This window comes from Pagrus major, chromosome 7, assembly GCF_040436345.1.
Source record: "Pagrus major chromosome 7, Pma_NU_1.0".
Taxonomy (NCBI): domain Eukaryota; kingdom Metazoa; phylum Chordata; class Actinopteri; order Spariformes; family Sparidae; genus Pagrus; species Pagrus major.
In genome coordinates this window covers 15,182,607-15,205,019 of record NC_133221.1, presented here as the reverse complement: position 1 = coordinate 15,205,019, position 22,413 = coordinate 15,182,607, and the positions used below count along the sequence as shown (strand labels likewise).

General features: G+C 43.6%; 1 protein-coding gene across 1 annotated transcript in view; it reads left to right on the top strand.

Annotated features, from left to right (window-relative positions):
* Positions 1-22,413, top strand: part of LOC141000099 (ERC protein 2) — a 122,914-nt gene that overhangs the window by 96,358 nt on the left and 4,143 nt on the right. The window contains 2 exon segments of the mRNA XM_073470732.1: positions 17,844-17,991; positions 22,205-22,366. Coding sequence (XP_073326833.1) covers positions 17,844-17,991; positions 22,205-22,366 — 310 coding nt within the window.

Genomic DNA, 22,413 nt, shown 5'->3' with positions numbered 1-22,413 from the left:
TGGAAATTACGTAAAATGCCCATCACTACTCTCAGTAAATTTTTTGATCTCTTAAGGCTCACATGGTTTTTATATTTCAGTCTTCTCCGTCCGTTTTTGTACAGATATTTCCTGTGTTGAAAACTTTTGAACATTCATACAAAAAACACAAACTTACGGTAAATAAATTACCACTCACATGCTCCATAGTGTTTTTTGACAATCTAACTTATTGAGAAAATAAAAATATAAACCATGCTTAGCTAAGAGAGCTAAGACATGATACGAGCCTGTTCTTAAACATACATGCAGTCATCACACAAACACATATGATTTCAAGGTGAAGAAAACATGTATAACAAAAGTCCCTGTGTTTCCACTGTCTCTTACTCTCCTTCTGTCACACACACACACATACGCGCTCACGATAACGTGCACTGAGGTATCTCTGAGCCACAGGTCTCTGGGTTCAGCATTTACTGAAATCAAATGTGTGTGTTTGGCCTTGGGTTACACACTCGATTGAATTAAAGAAATGGTGCAAACGTGCACAAGCGCTCACTTACTCACACACACACACACACACACACACACACACACACACACACACACAGAGCCTCACAGGGACACAGATCTCTATTAAGTTAAAAAAAGAGAGTTGAGTGTCCTCTTCCATTGCGAGGGCTTTTATGTGATAAGATCGGCTTGGGGTGCTCTCCTATGCAGGATTCCTGAGCACATCAAACAACAGTAAACCACATCACAGAGGCAGGAAGAGCTCAGCTCCATTAGCCAGCCCATAAAGAACATGTGTATGTGTAACAAGAGAGCTATGCTAGCCACTACAAAAGGTTTACACACATAGGACAAACATACAGAGGTATGCAGTCCCCTGAAATACTCAGAAATCGGTGTGCACTTTGGTCAAAATGCAGATACACGTACCTGTCCTTGAGCACATACATTGCTGCATGTGTGTATGGTTGTGTCATTGTTCATAGTTCTTGCACCATGCACCGCTATGCACTCGTAAACACTCTGTATGGAGATGATTCTGGCTTTATTACTGTCATCTGAGCACAGCATTTTATTCATTCCAACTGGGTCTTAAGCTTTAAGTAATGGTCTGCCTTGAAAAAGTGGCACACAGGCGGGGCTAGAATAATGCCCTGGTGACATGAAAAAAACAAGAATACTGAAATGTGTTCGCTGGCCAGATGGCAATCATTAGCTATATTAGTACACAACTGTTGCAGACCCCCCCCCCCCCCCAATACACCATACGCAACACTCTCACTACAACTGCAACACTGCTCCATCTCTCCATCCTGTCCTCCTTCGCTTTCTGCAGAAAGAGATGTCTCTCTTATGAGGTGTTTAGTGACAAAAGGCCAAAGACACACCTAAATACAGTGAGAGAGAGAGGGAGAGAGAGAGACAGAAAGACAAAGAGAGAGGAGGAGAGGGGGGCAGAGGGAGAAAGAGGTTGACCCAGATTGAGTTTACCCGTTTTTCTTGCGCTGATTTGAAACAGATCTTCAGTGTGTCTGCTGTCCAAGCCACAGGCAGTGAGATATCACCCCTCTACTCAGGCTCCAGAGGATCTGATTCAAACTGGATGTCCATCACTCACTGTGACTTGCCTTGCTCTGCTATGACAGGATGTCTTAATCATCTACTGTGCAGAAGTGAGTGAAGAACCACAATGAGAAATGTATACAGTGTATGTTTTAATGTGCATTAAACAATAGCACAGTGAGGACAGCAAGTAGTCATGATGTGGATAGAACAAATGTATCCCAATGACTGCATGAAATGGAGACACAGGGCCCACCCATCTCTCTGCTAAATCATCCTAATATGTATTAATCCAGAAGATTAGGCTGCCTGCTAGTATTACAGGCATTCCCGTGCCAGTCAGCGATGTTCTGCCCACCAAGGTTAACATTTAATCCTGAAGATGACACACACGCAAACAGTGTTATTGCCACTGGTGCCACACAGGATGCCAGCGCAGAGTGAGCGTGCAAATGTTGCTGAGATTGATATGTGAGTGCGTGGGCGTTGTGGATGGAGGCTCATGGTGAATGCGTGGTAGAGGAGAAAGAGTTTGGTGGATGGCGAGAAGGAAACAGAGGGTGTTCAGAGAGGAGTTATGCACTATGGCAGGCCCTAATTGCTTGCGGCTCCTGTTGTGTGTTTGGCTTTGTTTGAGCATGTCCAATATAACCAGTCATAGGGGAGCCTCTGCCAGAGCTAACACACACACACAAACACAGTGCTGAGCCATGGAGTCGGCTTTTATGGCATTGAAGACTTCAGTAACATGACACCTAGGGCAAACACTGAGTAATAAAGCAATTGTGGCATATTGTTTGGATCTTCCTCCTGGCATGGTTTGTTTGTCAGACTCAGAGTGTCTCAGTTTCCTGACATCAGTGTCCTGACATGTCACTTTTGGAGCTCAGTGTACAATAAACACCCGCGCACACAGACACATTGGCAAAAACAGTACACATGCAGGATAAACACTGAACGCAGTCATGCACACACACACAGAAACACACGCCCACATGTGTCTGCACGCACGCCACACTGCAGACATCTCGACATGTCAGTCACAGCGTCTTTCGTGCCAGTGTTTCTCCAAACTTCTAAGCAGCTTGCTGGTATGTGTGACTGCATGACTGCAGATAAAAGAGCAATAAACATCTCTTTCTTGCTTGCGAACTTGTGTTCCTCGCATTCACGTCACCTCTTTTTAAAGTTGCTGTTCTGTGACACACATATTTTCCATGTCAAAATGTTTGTATGTGTCGGCACCCTTCCCAACAGAGTCAGTTTTGGATCTTCTGCAGCTCTGAGGTGGTCTCTGGCCCACTTTGCACAATAATGAGAGCTGTTAGTTAATGCCCACCATACCACCACACTGTAGCTATAGATTGAGTTTTTCTCTTGACTCTGTAATTCTCTTTATCTCACCAAGTTTTTCCTTCAAAGTCCAGGAAACACACAAACACACCTCAATTTCCCCCGCTGTGTCTAACAGTGGCAGAAGACCAAACAACTCAGGGGGGTGAGGGCAGGCCCAGGACTCTGTCTGTACAGAAAATCAGATTTGGCTTTATTCAGTGTTTAGAGAGAAGACATTCTGTTTAGGTCAGGAGGTCCAAAGTGGGGTCCGCGTGCCAAAGTCGGCCGCTATTAGGTTTGTTTAGGCCTGCTAGATGTTCCCAGCAAAACACATAAAAGTTAATGAAAAGAAAAGTATATTAATCGCTGTTTATTATGTTTTAAATATGTTTTTTACATATATATTTCTGTGAGGTAAACTTTAAGTAGACCTATGTAGGATCCCCAATATTTTTAAAGTCCAGGCAACAGAGTCACTGACCAACCTCTCTTTATAACAGCTGCTCAGACCTGCTGTTGTCAGGATATTGTCAGATATCAATAATAAAGTTTTGCCAGATCTTCCATAAAACAATCTAAACTCTATTAGTGTGAGAATGATGTTTTTCTAGATTTGTATGATGATCTCAAGGTAACTGATCGCCTGTTAATAACCTTCCCATTCGCACATGAGGGACACCTGATAAAGATGTAATGTTGTGCATCTTAGCTGAGTAGCAGGTCTGTAGTTTTGTTTGCATGTGTGTCTAAGAAACGGTGCTGAAGTGAGGGTACATTAGGAACTCGTTAAGATAATGAGCCCACTCTCACCCACAACTCTCCAATGTCAGTGGGGCGCAGAGCAACACATGGTAATACTATTACTGCCTCCTCACAGCATGCACACACACATATAGAGGCAGAGGCATTAAGCCGTGTCCCTCTTTTACATATAAACATAAACATCTTGAATTTATTTCTGTGTAACCCATTTAATGTGCCTGATGTATATTTAATGCAAGATTAAGAAAACTAAGGCCCTGTCCACATGTGCATGGGTATTTCTTAAAAGCAAAGCTTTTCTATGCGTTTTGACCTTTTGTGCACATGGAAACAGCATTTAAGTCACTGAAAATCTGACCTTTTGGAGAACTCCTTCCAGGGTGAAGATATTAAAAAACCCAGTGGTCACTGTTTATGTATGCACGGGCAGAAACTGAGGTTTTTGGACTTCACTTCCTAATTGGGTCTTATCAGTGTATGCAGCAGTGTATGAAATTGATAATACAACAGGGATCCAGGGTGCAACTATTTTGGTTGCACAGGTGCCTAAAAACCTGCACGACTAAACAATTACAATGGTCGCACCAATGCACCTGAAATTTTGTTATTAATTTTGTTTTTACACAATTGAGGTTATCACAATTGAAGAAAAAACGCATTTGCACATTTATTCCTGTTTATAGTTATTGACATAACGTGTTAAAAAATGAGACCAGGTGCACCTCACTGAAAAAGTTATGTAGAAGCAAGTAAAGAAAGTAAAGTAAAAATGGTCCATATCGTCCAATCTGCTTCCTGTTTACAACGGCACATGCATGCCCAGTGTACGTGCATGGTCATATGATGTGTTTTCAGGTGTGTTATAACGGAGAGGGATTATTTCTGAAACAGTGCTAAAACACTTGTCTGGATGAAAAAAAAATTTAGTTTTTAAATCCTGTTTTCAAAAATGTCCCTGTACGTGTGGACTAGGCCTTTAAGTCCTACTGAAACTCTGAGTCTCATATTCAAGTGAACACAGAATGAAATAAAACAACTCGTTCACACACATACACACACACTCCTGTATGTAACCATAGCCAGCAACAGGACTGAGTGGAAGCCATTGTTAAAATAACTGTGATGTAATCTACCAAGGGAGCTGGCTCGGCTGTGTATGTGTGTGTGTTATCTATCTGGAAATCAGTGGGTCTGTCAGCAGCATCTGACTGCACACTACCACTGCTCTCTTTATTAAAAACCAGACGCATGCTGGAATCCATGCACAGGTGTGTGGAAGGGCTGGCCGAGCACTTTTCACAGTTCAGTACCGTCTGTGTTTATGTGTGTGTGCTGTCTGTGGATCCGTTTATGCATGTTTGTGCTGACTTCTGACAAAACATAATAAAGGTGAAAGGAAACGGGGAGCCCAAAGGTCAAAAGGCGAGTGGACTTTTTTGATGCAGTGATTACAAAGCACACACTTTGTGCTGTTTCATGCTTGCATGCACACCTTCGGGTGTTCCCGCTTGCAGCTTCAATTTTCATACCCTCGTAAATTCATAAAACTCACACGCGCACTCAATCTTCTACCAACAAGAAGTGCCATTATGACAAGAGCACGAGTTGTTTCGTCCTCTTCACACGAAATTTGCTCACAACCACTATACTTTACAAGTGAGGGTATGTCTCTATTGGGGATTCACACCGACTGACGAACAAGCAAATGAAATGACACAACAGGCTCAATGTACCAGAGGCATGATCTGTCTACACCAGCTTGAACGTACAAATTACCCAGATTATAGAGCGGTGTGGGTGTATATGTCTGTCTGTCTGTGTGTGTGTGAGTGTGTATATGTGAGTGTGTACTCTTGTGTCTACCTGTGCGCCTACTGTTTGTCTTTCAATGCTGAGAGCAACGACTGTCAGTTTATACGAGTGTGTGTGCATGCTCAGATATGTGTGTACTGTACTTCCAAATGTGTGTATTCCTGTGTGTATTGACAGGGAAATAATAGTGAGGTTTTTTATCAGAAGGCCAGGTAGTAATCATGTTACTCTTTGATCCCATGATCCTTACAGATCTGTCTAAATATACAGCAGACCTGTCCAGACCTGGCAACCGCTCCTCTAATCAGCACCTTCACCTGGCCCACTGTGTGTGTGTGTGTGTGTGTGTGTGTGTGTGTGTGTGTGTGTGTGCGTGTGTGTGTGTGCGTGTGTGTGCGTGCGTCTGTGTGTGTGTCAGAGAGAGAAACACAGAGAGCGAGACTTTATGTCTGTCTGCATCTCTGTCTTTCTTTCATAATGTTTTGCTTTGAATGTATTTTTTCCCCCTGCACGTTTTAAAGCACTCTAAAGCCGGGCTAATGAAGTCTATATAAGTTAGTATGTGGTCAGAGTGTGTTTGTGTAGCAGACTGTAAAGAAAGCATGCGGTTCCTGCTGCTTCAACACAAAGCAGAGCAGTTTGAGCTTTTTCTGTTTTACTTACATTTTACCATCCTTCATTAAAAGAAAACTCTTAACCAAGGTTGGAATCAAAGGGACGCTAATTATTAGCAGATGTGCGTTCGTGTGTGTGTGTGTGCTCAATCTATGTGATAATCCGCATGCATGTAGCTTTTTACATGCAGTACATTGACTCAAAGACACTATATTCTTTTAGTTTCTTTATTATTTTACCCCACTACATATCAGAGGGAAATACTGTACTTTTTGCCTCCACTACAATATAGTTTCAAATTACTTTACAGATTTTACATGCCAGATCTGCGGTCAGCATATCATATGATCATGATAATCCTCATCCTACACATTAAAGGTGCATTATGTAAAAATAGGCCACCTGTCAAATTCATGCTCAAAACAAATAAGGGGCAGCATTTGACCAGAGTAACCACAATCTGCTTTTAACACATTCTGGACTGTGAACTCACAACACCGGGGGTGGGTTGGTGTTTACAGGACAGTCTGGGGCTAGCTTGTTAGCATGCTATCTTCAGTAGATATCCCTGCAAAATAATATATGTGTCATAATGTCAAAACTGTTATTTCTTCACATTCTGTTGGTAATTTTAGTGAATTTTTAAGTTCTCACCTCAAATTTGTATATATTGCACACATCAGTGCAGATTGTGCAAGAATAATAATCATTTAACACTGGAGTAGTTCTGAATAATAAGTACTTTTTTTGATACTTTGATTTACTTAAGTCAAATCAGTACAGAACTAGTACACTGTAAAATCTTACAAAGTGATCTTAATTAAAAGAATCGAGGAAATTGATTATTTCAAAATTGCTTAGACTAATTATTTCAAGTTGTGGAAACTTTTTAGCTCATACAACTTAAATTTAATATTCTTCTTTACACTGTAATTCTGAAGAAATCAGTTTCCTGACTATTTTAAACTGAAGTCAACTTTTAAAATTTGCATTAAATTGTCTAAAATTGGCTACACCTATGATATATTTTGCCGAGTTGTGTACTTACATTATCAAAAATGTTTCAAACAATGTCCAAACCCAAAGTCTGTAATTTTCTTCAAGTAACAGCACGTTTCATTTGGTCTCCTGTTGCTAAAACTTCCAGAGGAACATCAGATGATACATCAGAGAGCGAGGAAGGAAGTCGTTGAATATGATTAAATATAACGTGAGTAAAACTTTAAAACATTACCTTGTCCGTGAATATTTCTCTCTTCTGAGTCACGTCAGGGAGATTTTCATCGACATTGGTGGTTGTTTAACAATGAAGACAACAACTCCCATGATCCCACAGTACTTCAAAACATGAACAAATTACTTATTTGCAGCAGCAGCACCTGCTTCTTCCACTACTGCATTACAGAGCTTGACAGACTATCTTATATATAAAATGTATATGCACATTATTTAAGCATACATTATGCAGTAGCTGTGAAGAATGACAAATTTTACCACTATAATTAAATTTCAAAACCATTTTTTCCCTTAAAAAAAAAAAACAGTCTCTCCCAACATTTGGTTAAGGTTTCAGTCTGTGAAGGAATTGGAGCGCTCTGCTGGAAACACATTGTGGGTATTGTAGTTCTCCGGTCATGCAACTTTTATAACAGCTGAGCTCATGTGGCTGTGATTGGAAATAACTGTGATTGGCTGATGGAGTGTGGGGTGAATGTTAGTGTGACCTTGTGTGTCCTTTACACACTGACGGGAAATCGACCGGTCCAAGCTCCAAGGAAAGCTATAATTCTGAGAGTAATACGGGCCAAAGGAGCGCGCGCACACACACTTCTTATCTCACGCACGGGTACACGCACACTCGGCTTGCATAGAGTAAGGTCCTAGCTGCGCTGTAGTAACCACATTAATTGGGTTGTGTAATTGTCTGGCAAAGCATTGTGGGAAACAGCCCATACAGATCTGTCCCTTCACCTCAAACCGCTTTTTAAACATGGACTCCCATCGTCATGACAGTGCTATCCAGGAAATTGCTGAACATGTGTGTATATGTGTGTCTTAGCTTGTGTGTGAGTGTATGTGTTATACTGTGACCGCCTGTATGTGTGTGTGTGTGTGCCTCCATGGCTCCTTTAAGGGAAGTGAGTGTGGTGGCCTCCCATTCCACCGCATGTCGGCTGTGGTTCAGCTGTGGTCCACCGCCAGGCCCTACATTTGGAACACAGAGAAAATACACCAGGGGTACTTGCTCCCACTGTTTTCTGGACCCGTCTTTCATCGGTTTGTGTGTACGTGTGTCTTTGGGGTGCACGTTTGTGTGTGTATGTGCATGTGTAATAGTACGCCGCTACGTTGTACTCTCTGCCCCTGATATTTTAAGGCTTTTTGGCCCCACGTCATGAGTGTGCGCTGTATTTCCAGGCTGCAGTTAGATGACCGGAGTGAGAGAAACCCGTACGGAGGACAGGAAAGGCAGGAGGAATGAGGAGAGAGGAAAGCAAGGCGGGTAATTGAAGGGTTCAGGGTAATACTTAGGCCAAGGATGGCTGTTTCAACGTGTTTGCATAACCTCCTTGAACTTAATATTTAGCCCCACTCTGGAGTGAGTACAGGGCACGACAGAGCCAAATAGAGAATGATAGAGGGAGAGAGACGACGAATGATAGAGAGGTCCAAGTCCAAGGCGGAGGTGATGCCATTCTCTCCTCCGACGAGGGGCTCCTCTCTTTGATTAGCGAAAGAAAGGGAGGAGAGGAGGAGTTATGGAATGAGGATGGAGAGAGAAAAAGACAGCGCATTGTGGTGGCCTTCCTGTACAAGAGCCTGTGATGAACTGTTTGACAGAGGGTTATTTTAACACACAGGAACACACAAGACCGTGCAGAGGCCCTCTGTTTTAAATGACGCAACGCAGAAGGTGTCCTCCTGGTATTTTCAGTTTACATTACTGACAGTACAGAGTATAGGCTCCACTCATACCAGTAAGGACACAGAGGGAAAGAGAAAGAGAACAAATGAGGCTCCTGTTTGTATCTAATGTGAGATGTGCATAGTGTTTTACAGTTATCATACAGCACAGCGTAAATAAAGATTACTTTGTTTTTATGATTGTTTCACATAGAAACAAAACCGAAGCGGAAAGATAATAGACCATATTCACACGACGGCCATTTTCTTCTGACATCACCCTCAGGGTGGGAAGCTCAAATTGTGTACTTCTGTGTTCCAGCTCGCAAGTCCTTTAAACATAGGGAATATGACAAATTGTTATCATTTTACCGTTTCCTGATTGATCAGCAACGGAAAAGACAATGGATGGTGAAAATCTGTCGGGACATTGGGCCATATTTTAAGGTAAAACCACAAATTCGCTAACCCATTAGCTATCGTTAAACAGCAGCTAACGTTAGCATTCAACCACCTCCTAGCTAACATTACTGTTTGATAGTGTGAAACGGTGCAATAGTTTATTGTTTATATGCAATATTTTAGATAGAAAGAAACGTTAGTTAGCAAGTGGTTGAACGATAACATTAGCTGTCGGCTAACAGTAGCTAATGGGTTATCAAATTTCTTGTTTTAACTTGAAATACAGCCCGATGACCATCCAGATTCAGTTACTTGTCAGTGGGGAGCCAGTAAAATGATAATGATTTGTCAGATTTTCTAGGTTTATACAACTCGCAGCGTAGAACAGTAGTATAACGTAATCCCAGCATTTCAGCTTCCCACGCTGAACATGTCAAAGGAAAATGGACGCCATTGTGAATGTGGATAGAAAACTCATGTATGATAAGTTTTTGCTCTTTTCAGATGTGAGGATTTGCCCTTTTTCTTTGTTTTACATCACTTGGACTCACAAGAAGAAGACATTTAAAAATGTCATATTGTGCTTGAGGAAAGTTAAACGATTCTGACATTTTAGAGACTATAAGCCTAATTAATAACAACAACATATGTCTGACAGGTGGCTCTACTTTTATTTGTGAAGTCGTCATCTGACCTCAACAAAAAACACTCTTTCCTTTTCCACATGTTGTATAGTCTCATCTTTTGATGTTAAAAATGGCGAGAGGTTGGTTGTGGGACAGTTGGATCAGAGACAGACGAGGGTGGGGGGGGCATAACTCATCAGTGTTTATACTGAGGCCACGGTGCTTTTTCTTAACAGGCTGCATATGTGTGTATGTTTCTCTCCCTCTGCTTGTGTGTGTGTGTGTGTGTGTGTGTGTGTGTGTGTGTGTGTGTGTGTGTGTGTGTGTGTTCTTACAGTAGTGTGACTGGAGCAGTGTTACTCATTCTGTGACCCTCACCTCTCTCTCAGATGACAGGGAGCTTTAAACAACCCAGCTGCTGTATATGTGTGTGTGTGTGTGTGTGTGTGTGTGTGTGTGTGTGTATGTGTGTGTGTGCGTGTGTGTGTGTGTGTGCATGTACGTACTTGTGTCTGGCTGCTATGCAGGGGAGCTCTACACGTGTGTGGTACAGTACAGCCCCCTGTCTTGTTTCTGTTGCCTTGGGGAGACACTGTCAGTCAGCTGAGCGACGATAAAAGCGAAAAACACACCTCCCCTTCAAGAGAGTGGAAAATGCTGCTCAGCTATTGGTAGATCCCTAGAGGTTTAGGGTCAGAGCTATACCTCATTGGTAGGGGCCTGTGTAGGTGGGCCTTGTGCTTGACAGCTTTGGAGATTGGCAGAGGCTTTTGACTAATCTGATGTGGATTGTGTTTTTCCCACATTGATGTGAAAGAACAAACTTACACATGCGCACACACACACTCAAGCAAACATACCCACACATGGAGACCCTCAAGGTCTTCCAAATCGGAAAAATCTGCCGATGACATCATGATCATCACTGACATCCCACCAGGCCTTGTTTATTTATCTATCCTGTTTTTACAACAACAGGAATCCTCCCGACCCTGAGCTGATCCTCAGAAGGTGATGCAATAGAGAGGACACTTAACCACAGTAGTTGTTCTGTCAAAGACAAGCAGAGCTTGTGTTTTGTAAAGGAATAGTTCAACAGTTTTGTGCAGACACTGCTTTCATTCTGAGATTAAGATAAGAACAGACTGTCAATCTTAAATCTTTGTGTTAAGTATGGAGATGGAGTCAGGTGGAGGGATGCAAACAACCCCTCTGATACTTACTAATTTTTTTTTTACTAGTTTTGTAGGGACAACAAGATGTAGGGATGCGCATGCACAGTGTAGCATCCGACTGTTGTTTACCAAGAAATTGTTTCCAAATGTAACATGTAAGCTTAATTAACACTATTAGTTAATAATTAGGTTAATAAGTCAAGTTTAGAGATGTTTGGAGCATAGTTTTCAAACTTTGGAGGGAGCCGAGCCATCTGTTCCCTCTTCTCTTCTCTTCTCTTCTCTTCTCTTCTCTTCTCTTCTCTTCTCTTCTCTTCTCTTCTCTTCTCTTCTCTTCTCTCCTCTCCTCTCCTCTCCTCTCCTCTCCTCTCCTCTCCTCTCCTCTCCTCTTCAGCTAGGCTAATCGTCCAGGTCTGCACCTTACAGTATGCACAGACATCGATCAATCCTCTCATCCTTTGGAAAGAAAGCAAATAATCATATTTATGTCTTTTAGATATTGTCTTTGCATTCACAAGATTTTTGAGAGAGAGTTAGAATGCTCTCTTCAGCTCATTTGTCTCGCACACACACACCCTCTCACAGCCACCTGGTCTCTCTCTCTCTCTCTGTCTGTCTGTCTGTCTGTCTGTCTGGGTCTCTCTCTCTCTCTCTCTCTCTCTCTCTCTGGGCTGGGCTGGAATGCAGCGGTGGCCGTCTGGTCCTGCTCATCTCTGGGAGCAGTCAGCCATCTCTCCTCGTCCCTGCTACCACTCTAAACATTTGGCTAGTTTTGGCAGATTTGTTGATTTTTGTCCCCTCGTATTTTCCCTCTTGTTGCTGTAAAACTGATACATACTCTTTCAATTAGACCACCACCCCCCTCCCTCCCCCCTTCTCCTCTTCCGACGGTCAGACCACTAGTGTGGGAGTGGGGGTGAGCAGAGTAAGTGGGTTGTATATTTTATTAGTGAAGTGAAAACACACAGAACCTGGCCCAGTTCTGGGAGAACCATCTGCTGTCATGGATTTTTTTCTTGGGAAGTACAACTCAAGGTTAGCATGTAAAGTTTATCATTCTTGCTTGAAGCTTAGTATTAGCATGTGCCGTCTAATATAGCTGCTCGAGAGGGATATTGGAGTTGACATGAATTTTCAAACAAGACAGGCATGTGAGTTTTATTTGTGGTGCGTATCCTATCTCATAGATTAAGATAAATAAAGGCTTTAATCCAGGCAAGCACACAGAAGGAAGTGGGTAATAGATGCATCTGGCATGTGGCTTCAGGTTAGCATGGAGCTAATCCTACCTGAGGTAGCCAAAACTTGGACCTCATAAAATTACATTTAACCCACATTTAGAGTTGAAACACAGATTTAGCATCTTTTCTGGCTTTGCAGTGAGCTTCTCAAATGAATCCAGAGCGTGTGTTTTATGTTGGAAATAGACATTTTCCCTACCTCCTCAGTTGTAAATAACACAGTGTTCCAAGGCCATAAATAATAGTGTCACTCAACCATGCCCCATTCTCATGTCCTCTGCTTGCTCTCACCGCAGGCCTCTAGTACCGCCTAGCCAGGGGCCCCCGGCCTTGTGCCGCACCTTCACACACTCACAATCAAGGGCCGGCCATAAACTGCCCGTGGAATGTTTCTGCAGACCCGGACAGTTAAGTGGTGGAAAGGCATGATCACAAACTAGAAGACCTCATAATGGATGTTCTGGGAACAGATATTAGTGGGCTCCCCATGTTCTTGCTAACAAAATACATCACACATGCACACACGGACATGAAAGCCCAAATGTGTTCACAGACAGGCGAATGCACGCACACATGCACACATAGCACTTAGGGGCAGACAGTATTGATGGTTCCCTCGGGCATCACATGGACGCATCTGTTTCTGTCCCACTGACTCTCCACACTCATAATTTCAAGTAAGTCATAACACAAATTATAAACACACATCCCTCAACCGTGACGCCTAGGAATAACAACATGGAGTGCGTTGAGCTGATTTAGGGTAGGCTGGGACTCTTAAATCTTTACCTTTGCTGCTTTCTTCCCTTCCTCCTCTCGTTTTCTTCACTCTTCTCTTCTCTCTCATGCAGCACAGGTGGCAGTCACTCTTGTCAAACACATGCTCTTCTCTCTTCTAATGCCTTCATCTCTTGCCATCGCTTTCCTTTTTTTCAGAAATTGTTTCTGCTCTTGACCCATTGGCTCTGCTGTGCTTTATCCCCTCCTTCACATCCGCAGTTACCCTCCCCTAGCATTCTCTTTCTTTGAATTTCTTTTTTTGCCAATGTACGCATCTGTGTTCATGCTCACTCTCGACCCCATCTTAACCCCCTCGTGGCCCAGAAATCCGTGTGCCCATCCAGTTCAGTCAGACATCACAGTCCTTTCGATGGCAGCCCCACCTCAAGGATGTCTTCATCAAAGTCTTCTCTCCTCGTTTTTCATTCCTTCGTCCTGAATTATCTCCTTCCGCCTCACGTCTCCTTACCCTTCTCTTCTTCCACTCTGCATTCCTTTTTTTCGTTCCATATCGTCTCGCTGACCCCCCGCCTCCCTTTACCTCTCACCTCTCTTCGCATGGTCATGTACTTTAGCCATCCATCTCCCACCTCTGCAGATCCAAATGTCTCAATATGTCCCAGGGACCATGAAGGTTCAATTGGAATCACATGTTGTAGTTCAGCTGAGAATTTCACCCCTTATAAATAAGATGTCAGTCCGGCCTCTGCTTTTCTGCAGCCTTTCATGCTCTCTCTATTCTACTTTATCATAGGTATGTGAGATATATATAAATGCACAGCAGTTTATGTGAGCTTCGTGTTTACTCTGTCAGCCAAAATAATGTTATAGAATAAAAAAAAAATAAAATAGATGAGATCTTTGACTCTGGAGATCCTGCAGTGTGATTTATTTGCCTTATGACTTCACCGTGCATGGGATCCGACTTTTACGAAGACTAATCACAAGTTTGTCATGAAGAACCATTTCATTGTCGCACTTTCAATCAAAAGGGAAATTAAGATAATCCTTTGTTTGTCCAGGACGCGCCAAGTCGAAGTTAAGCAGGGAGTGAGATGAGAGGGGAGGAAAGAGAAAGGGTTCACCCACTCAAGATCAGCTAGCAGATACAGTACAAGCATTTGTCTCTGTGTGTGTCTGGCCTGTGTGTGTGTGTCTGATAAATGAAGCCTGTCTGCTAGATTCATGTACGTTGCAAGTGTGTTCTACAACTAAGGCCAAGCGGCCACTCAAATTAGATGTGATTAAATACTCCAGTGTGATTCAGGTTCAAAGGCTGTTAGTAATACTAATCAGCACACACACGCTGACACACACACACACACACACCATTCACACACATTCACTGATTGAGGATGTGGGAGACCAAGTTTACAGGATGGCTAATCATAATAATGTCCCCTTTTTTATTGTTTCAGGAAGACATCACTCAGCAGAATCCTGCTGTACCAGTCAGAGAGCACCCACAGGGAGACAGCGCTCTAATCTGTTGTGTTTCTTTTAGAACCTGGAAGTGATTAAGCGGTGAAGCATGGCAGCCGCTGCGATTCAGAGGTTTAGTTAACGTTTCGCTCAGAACGTTTTAGGGTCGATCAGTAATTTTCAGTCACGAAGTCGGTACCCGTGCTAGGGAATGCAGGTGAAATGGACGTGACGAGCATGAGACAGCAGCGCATGATCTGGTCACAAAGAGACAACATGTACTACGTCTCTTTGAGTAGAGCTTCTTGGTAGAGGTCTACAATTGCTGTAGTTTCACAGGGAAGTGTCAACGCACAGAAACTACTTGGGTTTTGTGTGAAGCAACCCGGGAGTTTTTCATTGCAACACTCACAATACACACATTCTTTAGTCAAGTGTATGTCCAGATACGACAAAAAGACTCTTTAATCAAGTAAACATAAAAAAGTACTGGCTCTGAAATGTACTCAAAGTATAAAAGTAACTAGTATCCCCCTGAAGGACATTTCTACTGGCCATTTTTGTGCAAAGCTCACTGAATCTCACGTTGTATTAATATAATTCAAAGACTATTAAACTGAAAGGTATAAAAAGTAGGATTTGTCCAAGCTGTTTGTAAATGCACCAGAAAGATAGTTGATTGTTGAGTCTCTTTCCCAGGACGTCAAATACGTCAGGCAGAAGGCTGCAAGGTCTCTGCAGTTACGAGACACTAACACGCCTTTCCTCCCCATTCAAGTCTCCCTCTCTGTCTGTTTCCATCTTGTTACGGCTTTTATGTTGTTTCATCTTGCTGCATCTGCCATGCGTGATATGCACTGATAGGTTCAAATCAGTCTTGTGATGTTGGGAAGGCAGCGTGCAAAGACGAAAATGTAAGGAGTAGAGAGTACAGATATTTGTGTTAAAATGTAAGTAGTACAAGTAAAAAGTTGTCAGAAAAATAAATACTCAAGTAAAGTACAGATACCTGAAAAATCGACTTAAGTAGAGTAACTCCCCAGCCCTGGCAGAACTTGCTGGAATCTGAAAAGTATCGCATCATTATTATCTTTCATTAGTTTCAATGGCTTTCATCAGTTTCAGTCAGCTGAGGCAACTTGCTGAATGGAAGTGAAACAATGCTTGATTAAGTGACTCAGTGGTGGTCAGAAAGAGACTGATCTCTGTTTGTATTTTCACATGAATTCACAGATCTGATAGACGTCACAACCTTTCACCGCACCCTTTTCTCCCACCAAGTCGCCCCTGCACTAAATGCATCACCCAATTAGATTGCTTACGTATTGGTGACTGTGTTTTTCCAGCTTAGTGAGCGATTCTTTGCATGTATTTACTGTCACATGCTGACCTAAGTTGAAAAAAATGCTTAAGCTGTAGTTGCATGCAGTTAATGTTAAAGGAGATAAGGAAGTGTAACTGTTGGTCCCATATGGGAATTTCCATGTCTGGCAGCGTGGTGTAAAGATGGCCATCCTTTGTGGTAGGTTAGGGCTGTTAATCTGACACACTGTTTATGAATGTGACACATTGTGCTGCATTCCTTGCCCATATATGACTCTGTGCATCACCTCTTCACTCTATTTAACACAGCTAAAGATAAAGTAATAGAGCTGGGACTGCTGTTGTGCCCGTGCAAAATTCATCATTAGGTTTTTCTTGGCAGTGGATATAAAACTGAACCGTATGAAAAGAGAATTCAAAATCAGTTCCACTGTTGTTTGATTGAATTTCTTGATGGCAATTTTTGGTTATTTTCCACATTCTACATTGTGACAGGCCAGGTCAAACACTTAAAAGCACTCACTCTGGTACAAGTCCACTGTAGGTCTGTGCGTGTGTGTGTGTGTGTGTGTTCCCATTACAGTGCGCATTAAAAGGAATAACAGTGGAGGTGTGGGGAGACGAAAAGTGTCACGTCGGTCCCGCTCTGTGATTAATGGTGTGATTAGCCGCTCCGATCCATGTCAGAACCCACATGCGTGCACGCACAGATACACGCCCAACATGCAAGCACACCTTCGAGCACGCGCAAACACACAGGGGCCTATTAATGGCCTCGAATGGGAGAATCCAGAATCCAGATGCGGCATGCAGATAATTGTACTAAAAACACTGAATGTTGAGTCCCGGGCCAGCAGGATTTTATTCTGAGTTCAGCATGTTTATTTTCGCAATTGACTTATTTCTGCAGGGACTTAAATCATGGAATAAAAACACTCCAATGCAGGTCAATTTTTAATTGAGTCCTCCCTCCTCTTCCTATACCCCTCACCTCACAGAAACCCACCTCATACTGGTTTAATACCATTCTAATTTCAAATGCGATTTAGGAGTCTGGAGTTCAGCCGTGTTATGTTTATCCAACTTAACATATCTGCAGTGCCTACAAACTTGTTAGACAGCTTTAGACTCCTGCAGTGGTCATTCAGATGCACTTTGCAGAGACTTAAATATGTGTTTTACGGTGTACCTGGGGTCAATGGCCACAGTGGAGGAGGTGTGTGTGTGTCTGGCTATCCGTTGAAATATGTTTGTGCTTCTGAGTGTGTTTACAACAGTGGGCGGATAGAATGTTTGTCACAACACTGGATTTACGACATCCTGCTTGATGACGAGGCTAGTAATCACCGATCCACTCTGACTTCTCTAGAGGGGGTTACGCAAGGCATTCCCCTCCTGTGGGTTCAAATATGTACGTCTGGTTGTCTGCATGATGACGCTCTGTGGTACTTTTCCCCTGCACCTGTAGACAGTCACACCCCCGTCCCTACACACACTCAGACTCACAGACACAAACTGCGGTAACCAGTGGTGACAGAGGAAAGATGTCATATCCTCCTCAGCCTGCTCTATTAGGCTCCATTACATGATCACACGTCCATGAGTCACACTGAGGTACCACTAAGACAGCGATTAGCAGACCACTTCAAAAGAAGTCTGCTTCTTTTCTGTGGATTCTCTGTCTGAGTTTAAGGAGTTCTGGAATGACTGAGTTTGCTGAAACATCTGCACACATACACAGGCTGTGGGCGTTGTCTCTGTGTCCACCTGTCTGTTTTATGACTTTAAAACATTTTTAAAAATAAATATGAACACTTTGTTAAAATACTTTCTCCATTTATGACAGCATTCTTCTAACCTTTTGCACCCTTCTTTCCACGTCCCCTCAGGCAGCAGGCTTTGCTGGCAGCCATCAGTGAGAAGGATGCTAACATCGCCCTGCTGGAGTTGTCCTCCTCCAAAAGGAAGAAAGCCCAAGAGGAAGTGATGGCTCTGAAGCGGGAGAAAGACAGGCTCATGCACCAGCTCAAACAGCAGGTACATCCACCACAAGCAACCACACAGCTTTTTATACATGCATATAAATGATGAATTAAATTTACAGCTCTCACAGTCTGAGAGGTTGACTGCCCTGCAGATTAATCAAATTGAGCCTGGCCTTTGTGGCCACCGTTTAGGACTGATTCTGGCTTTGTGAATCAAAGCAGGACTCCAAATTCAAACCTGCTGCAGACAGCCTCATGGGCAGACCTTTGAACTTTAAAACCAGGAACAGATAGAGGTAAATAATTCCTGGTAGTTAACAGAGTAGACTTCCCCGCCTCAAACCACTTGCTGCGTTCAGTCATCATAAGCCAAGCTAATCAAGCAGGAGCTGTGATTCCAAATCCAGGCACATAAACACAGGAGCCAAGCTTTTCTCTTAACAATCCTGTTGCAATCAGAGTTATTAGAAGCACTCAAGACGCAGACGTACCGTAGGTAGGTATCATCACTGAGTCACCGGCGGACTTTTTCTGTCATGCATCTTCTGGTCATGCGTCTCCCGGAACACACTCACGCGCATACCTACGTGCACACGCCTACTTCCCATGATTCCCTGGCGTTCAATATAACCTGAGGCGGATGAAGGTATGTGGGTCATTAAGGTCTGGTCAGACCACATCACTGACTGAGCTAACGTGAATGCTAACAGTAATGAACCAGCAGCAGGGAGTCCACATATACGGTCTCTTGAGTCACAGGGGCTTCTGGGAAACATGGTGCATTTAAAAGTCAACAGATGCAGTGGCCGGGTGTGCATTTTAAGTGCGGACCTATGTTTGTTCGTGCCTTGTAAACGGTAAACAGTTCCTAGGGGGTGCAATTCTATTCAAGGAATTTCAAGGAAAGCCTATTATCTGTTTACTGCACTTGGATGCGTCATGTTTTCCCGTTGGGTTACCAGCAGTTACAGTCCACCTGATGATGTGATGAGCTTTAATTGCAATGATGTGGCCCCCGGGGCTGGAGCATAGAGAAAAAAGAGAAGAAGGAAAGGGACGGGAGAGGAGAGCAGTGGGCAGCATTTATTCAAACTTTCTTTGCTTCCTCTTTCTTATGCAAACCTGCTTTTTTTTTTTAAAAGTCCTCAACAAGTCCTCGATTTCACAACTACTGCAAAGTGTTGCGTTGTACCAGGCAGTGCCATGGCCACCTATCACCAGCCTTCTAAAAGTGTGGTTCATCTGTTAATGGATTATGGGGGCTGTAAAGTAAGTAGTTCATATAGGGAGTATTTTGCACTACTTGGGTTCCTTCCATTTCACAGAATGAACTCCCTGGAGACCATGTTGTTCGACATGACACACACCGCCTCTCTGTCTTCTGACCCATTGACACACATATCAGGATAGGTTGCCTTCCTCAGGTCCTCACCAGCCAATGGCGGAAGGAAACTGACCAGGAAATGCCGAAGAATTATGGAGCTCAGAGTCTCATAGGAGAAAGCCGATCTGTAGACAGCAGATAGATTTACAGATAGCGCTGCCCTGTCTGACCTCCCCTCGTCCCTCTTTTGGGAGATCTCGTGCGTGTGTGTGTGCATACAGCCGGCAGCCTTAGACAAACTTTCCTTTCTCAGACAGTGTGCTTCCCTTTGAGGCCTTCTTCACCACAGACAAACACACAAAGATACAGCCACATGCATACACATGACGAATATAGTGTTTAGACTTCTCGAGCAGAGAGTCAGAACAAATGTGTCCGCATGTGGGAACTGAGTGGTCTCATCCTTGTGATGGATGACGAAACATCGCCAGTGCTTTGAAGCTGAGAAAAGATGAATTTGGCGTCCTCGGAGGTGTGCCATTTTCTGTGATTTTCTCCCCTCCCCTTTCAGCCTCTTTTTTGGACCAACTTGAGCATCCGTCCCCTCTGTGCTGAAAGAGGGATTTTGCGTTCTCAGAGGTGTGCTATTAAGAGCCGCTTTTGTAAAACTATCTGGGTCAGCGTGGCAATGTTGCACACACACAAACAAAGCTGATCAAAGGAATTTGTATACGTGTTGTGAAAATTGCGCAGCCTTCCCCCCGGCTGCCTGTTTGTTTAAGGCCCTTCTTGTCAGCCCTCTGCGTCCATATGTGTTAACACAGCTCTGTTCTAATCAGGACAGGCTTGTGATTTACAGAGCGCTTGGATTGAGGTTTGGGATGCAGCTGTGAGCACAGCAGCGGGATCGTTGCTGCCATGTTTACACCAGCAGCTGCACTTTGATACACATGCAGAGACCGCTCACTGCACACACATGAAGTATAGGCCAAATCTGTTATGGTTAGAGATGTCAATGAAGAACTCTCCTCTCTCGTCTCCTCCACCAGCAGTGCCACCTGTGTCCGTTCCAGGCTGCCTGATCTACAAGCAGGCCTGGAGGCCATTACTGAGCTGTTTACTCTGCGGAGCTCGTAATTAACACTAATTAAAACACACACATTCCACCACACAGACATTTTATATGCGCACACCTTCTTTACACATGCACGCAGCAATATGCCTGCAAGTAGAGAGCTGATGTGTGTGCTTTTGCATATGCGTGTGTCTGTTTGGCCACATGTGGGCTGCCCCTGACCACACAGTCAGACTCTTCCAGAAGCAATTCATCACTTCATTCATTTGTGTGTGTCAGGTCATTTAATATTAACTATGTGCACACACACACACGCGCGCACACACACACACACACACACACACACACACACACAAACACATGCAAACACATTCTAGGACGTTTGGCTCCTCATCCTACCAAATATGGTTGTAATTAGATGAACGGGAACAAGTAATACAGTACTTATAGGATTAGAAGAAAGGACTAAACACACGTTAGCCTTCTGGACCTTTTGGCCACAAATTAGTTTTGAAAATATTTCTCCATGAGAATTAAACAGCATTATTAGAGTCCGTATGGAAGCAGCTGCAGCATGTACTGTGTAGCTGTACAGTAGATTCATCAGCTGCATGGTATATGACAGTAATTGTCCCAGCCTCAATAACAGGTGTCAGCTCTGTAGCTGTTTCGTTGAGGCTAGCTCCACCTCATCACACCTGCTAGTGTGAACACCTGAGGTCAAGGAGGGCCGACACCTCAACCTAGCCTTTAACTATTCTAACCACTGGTCTGGTGTCTGTCTGCGCCCTCCTCCATACCTCACTTTTCATCTTTATCTCTTTCCCTCTCCCCACTGTGTCAGTGTTCTCACCTTATCTAAGCAGCTCTTCTCCAATTTAAGCTAATTGCTAACCTCTTTAATACCAGCCACATCCTCTCCTGTGATCCCGACTGGCTCGTTTCCTCAGTCATTAGGCCGCAGCTCCTTATCTCAGCAGCGATGTCCCCAGGCTGTTGACTACTGTAACACCATCTTTCTCCTATCGTCACAGCTGACTCAGGCTTTTTTTCTTTTCCTGCCACGGCTGTGTCTCATTTAAAGCAGGAAAGCCGCAACATTTTGGATGAGAGATGTGTGCATATCTTTCCTCAGAATCATCTTCATCCCATACACAAACCCACCCCCCGCTCTGCAGTCATGTCCCCCCTCCGGGGGAAGTATCTGCAGTTAAGGGAATGAAGCTGAGCCTGTCAATATATCTGCACCCACTCTGTCTCTGTCTATCTCCCAGACAGCTGGCCTCACTGGATTTAGGCTGATTGTTAGCGTTAGTCAGGATCGGCTGTTATCTCTCTCCAAAGCAATGATGTTGGCGGCTTGACAGCCTCTTCCAAAAACACTCACACCAATACACACAGATGCACACACACAAACAAAGGACACAAAGTCTTACTTACCCATTTACAGGCATGCATACTTGAGTGTAATTTTAATCAATGACATCTAGAATGAGGTTGCTTCACCCGGGCCAGAACGCCTGTGGCTGAATGGAACACTCACTAACTGTTCTTACCAGGATTCATATAATCCAATTAAATGATAATCTTCAATTTGACTGACATTTGACAGACTCACAATATTTTCATCAGGCACTCCGACTCACTCAATTTATGACCTGTCAAGTGTTGTTAGCGGCACTGTCTGTATGATCTTTGATGGCTTTCAACGTGCTCTCCCCCTTCCAAGAATCTCTCAGCATAATCAGACCCCAGGATCATATTTAACAAACAAATAAGCAGTGTTGAGAAAAAATAAATGGCCCAGTGTATGCGTCTTATAATTATGCATTATAAATTTACTTGTTTATCTCTTCTTCCTGGCAGACTCAGAGCAGAATGAAGCTTATAGCGGATAACTACGAAGAAGAACACATCCACCCCCAACATCATCCTCACCATTCTCACCACCTGCATCCAGCAAACGTGCATCACCGAAGCCTGCCGAGAGGGCCCCCTCATGCCAACCACCGACCCCCTATGGACCCGGTCAGTATGATGTGCATGGACACGCACTCAACCACACCAGCCAGTTT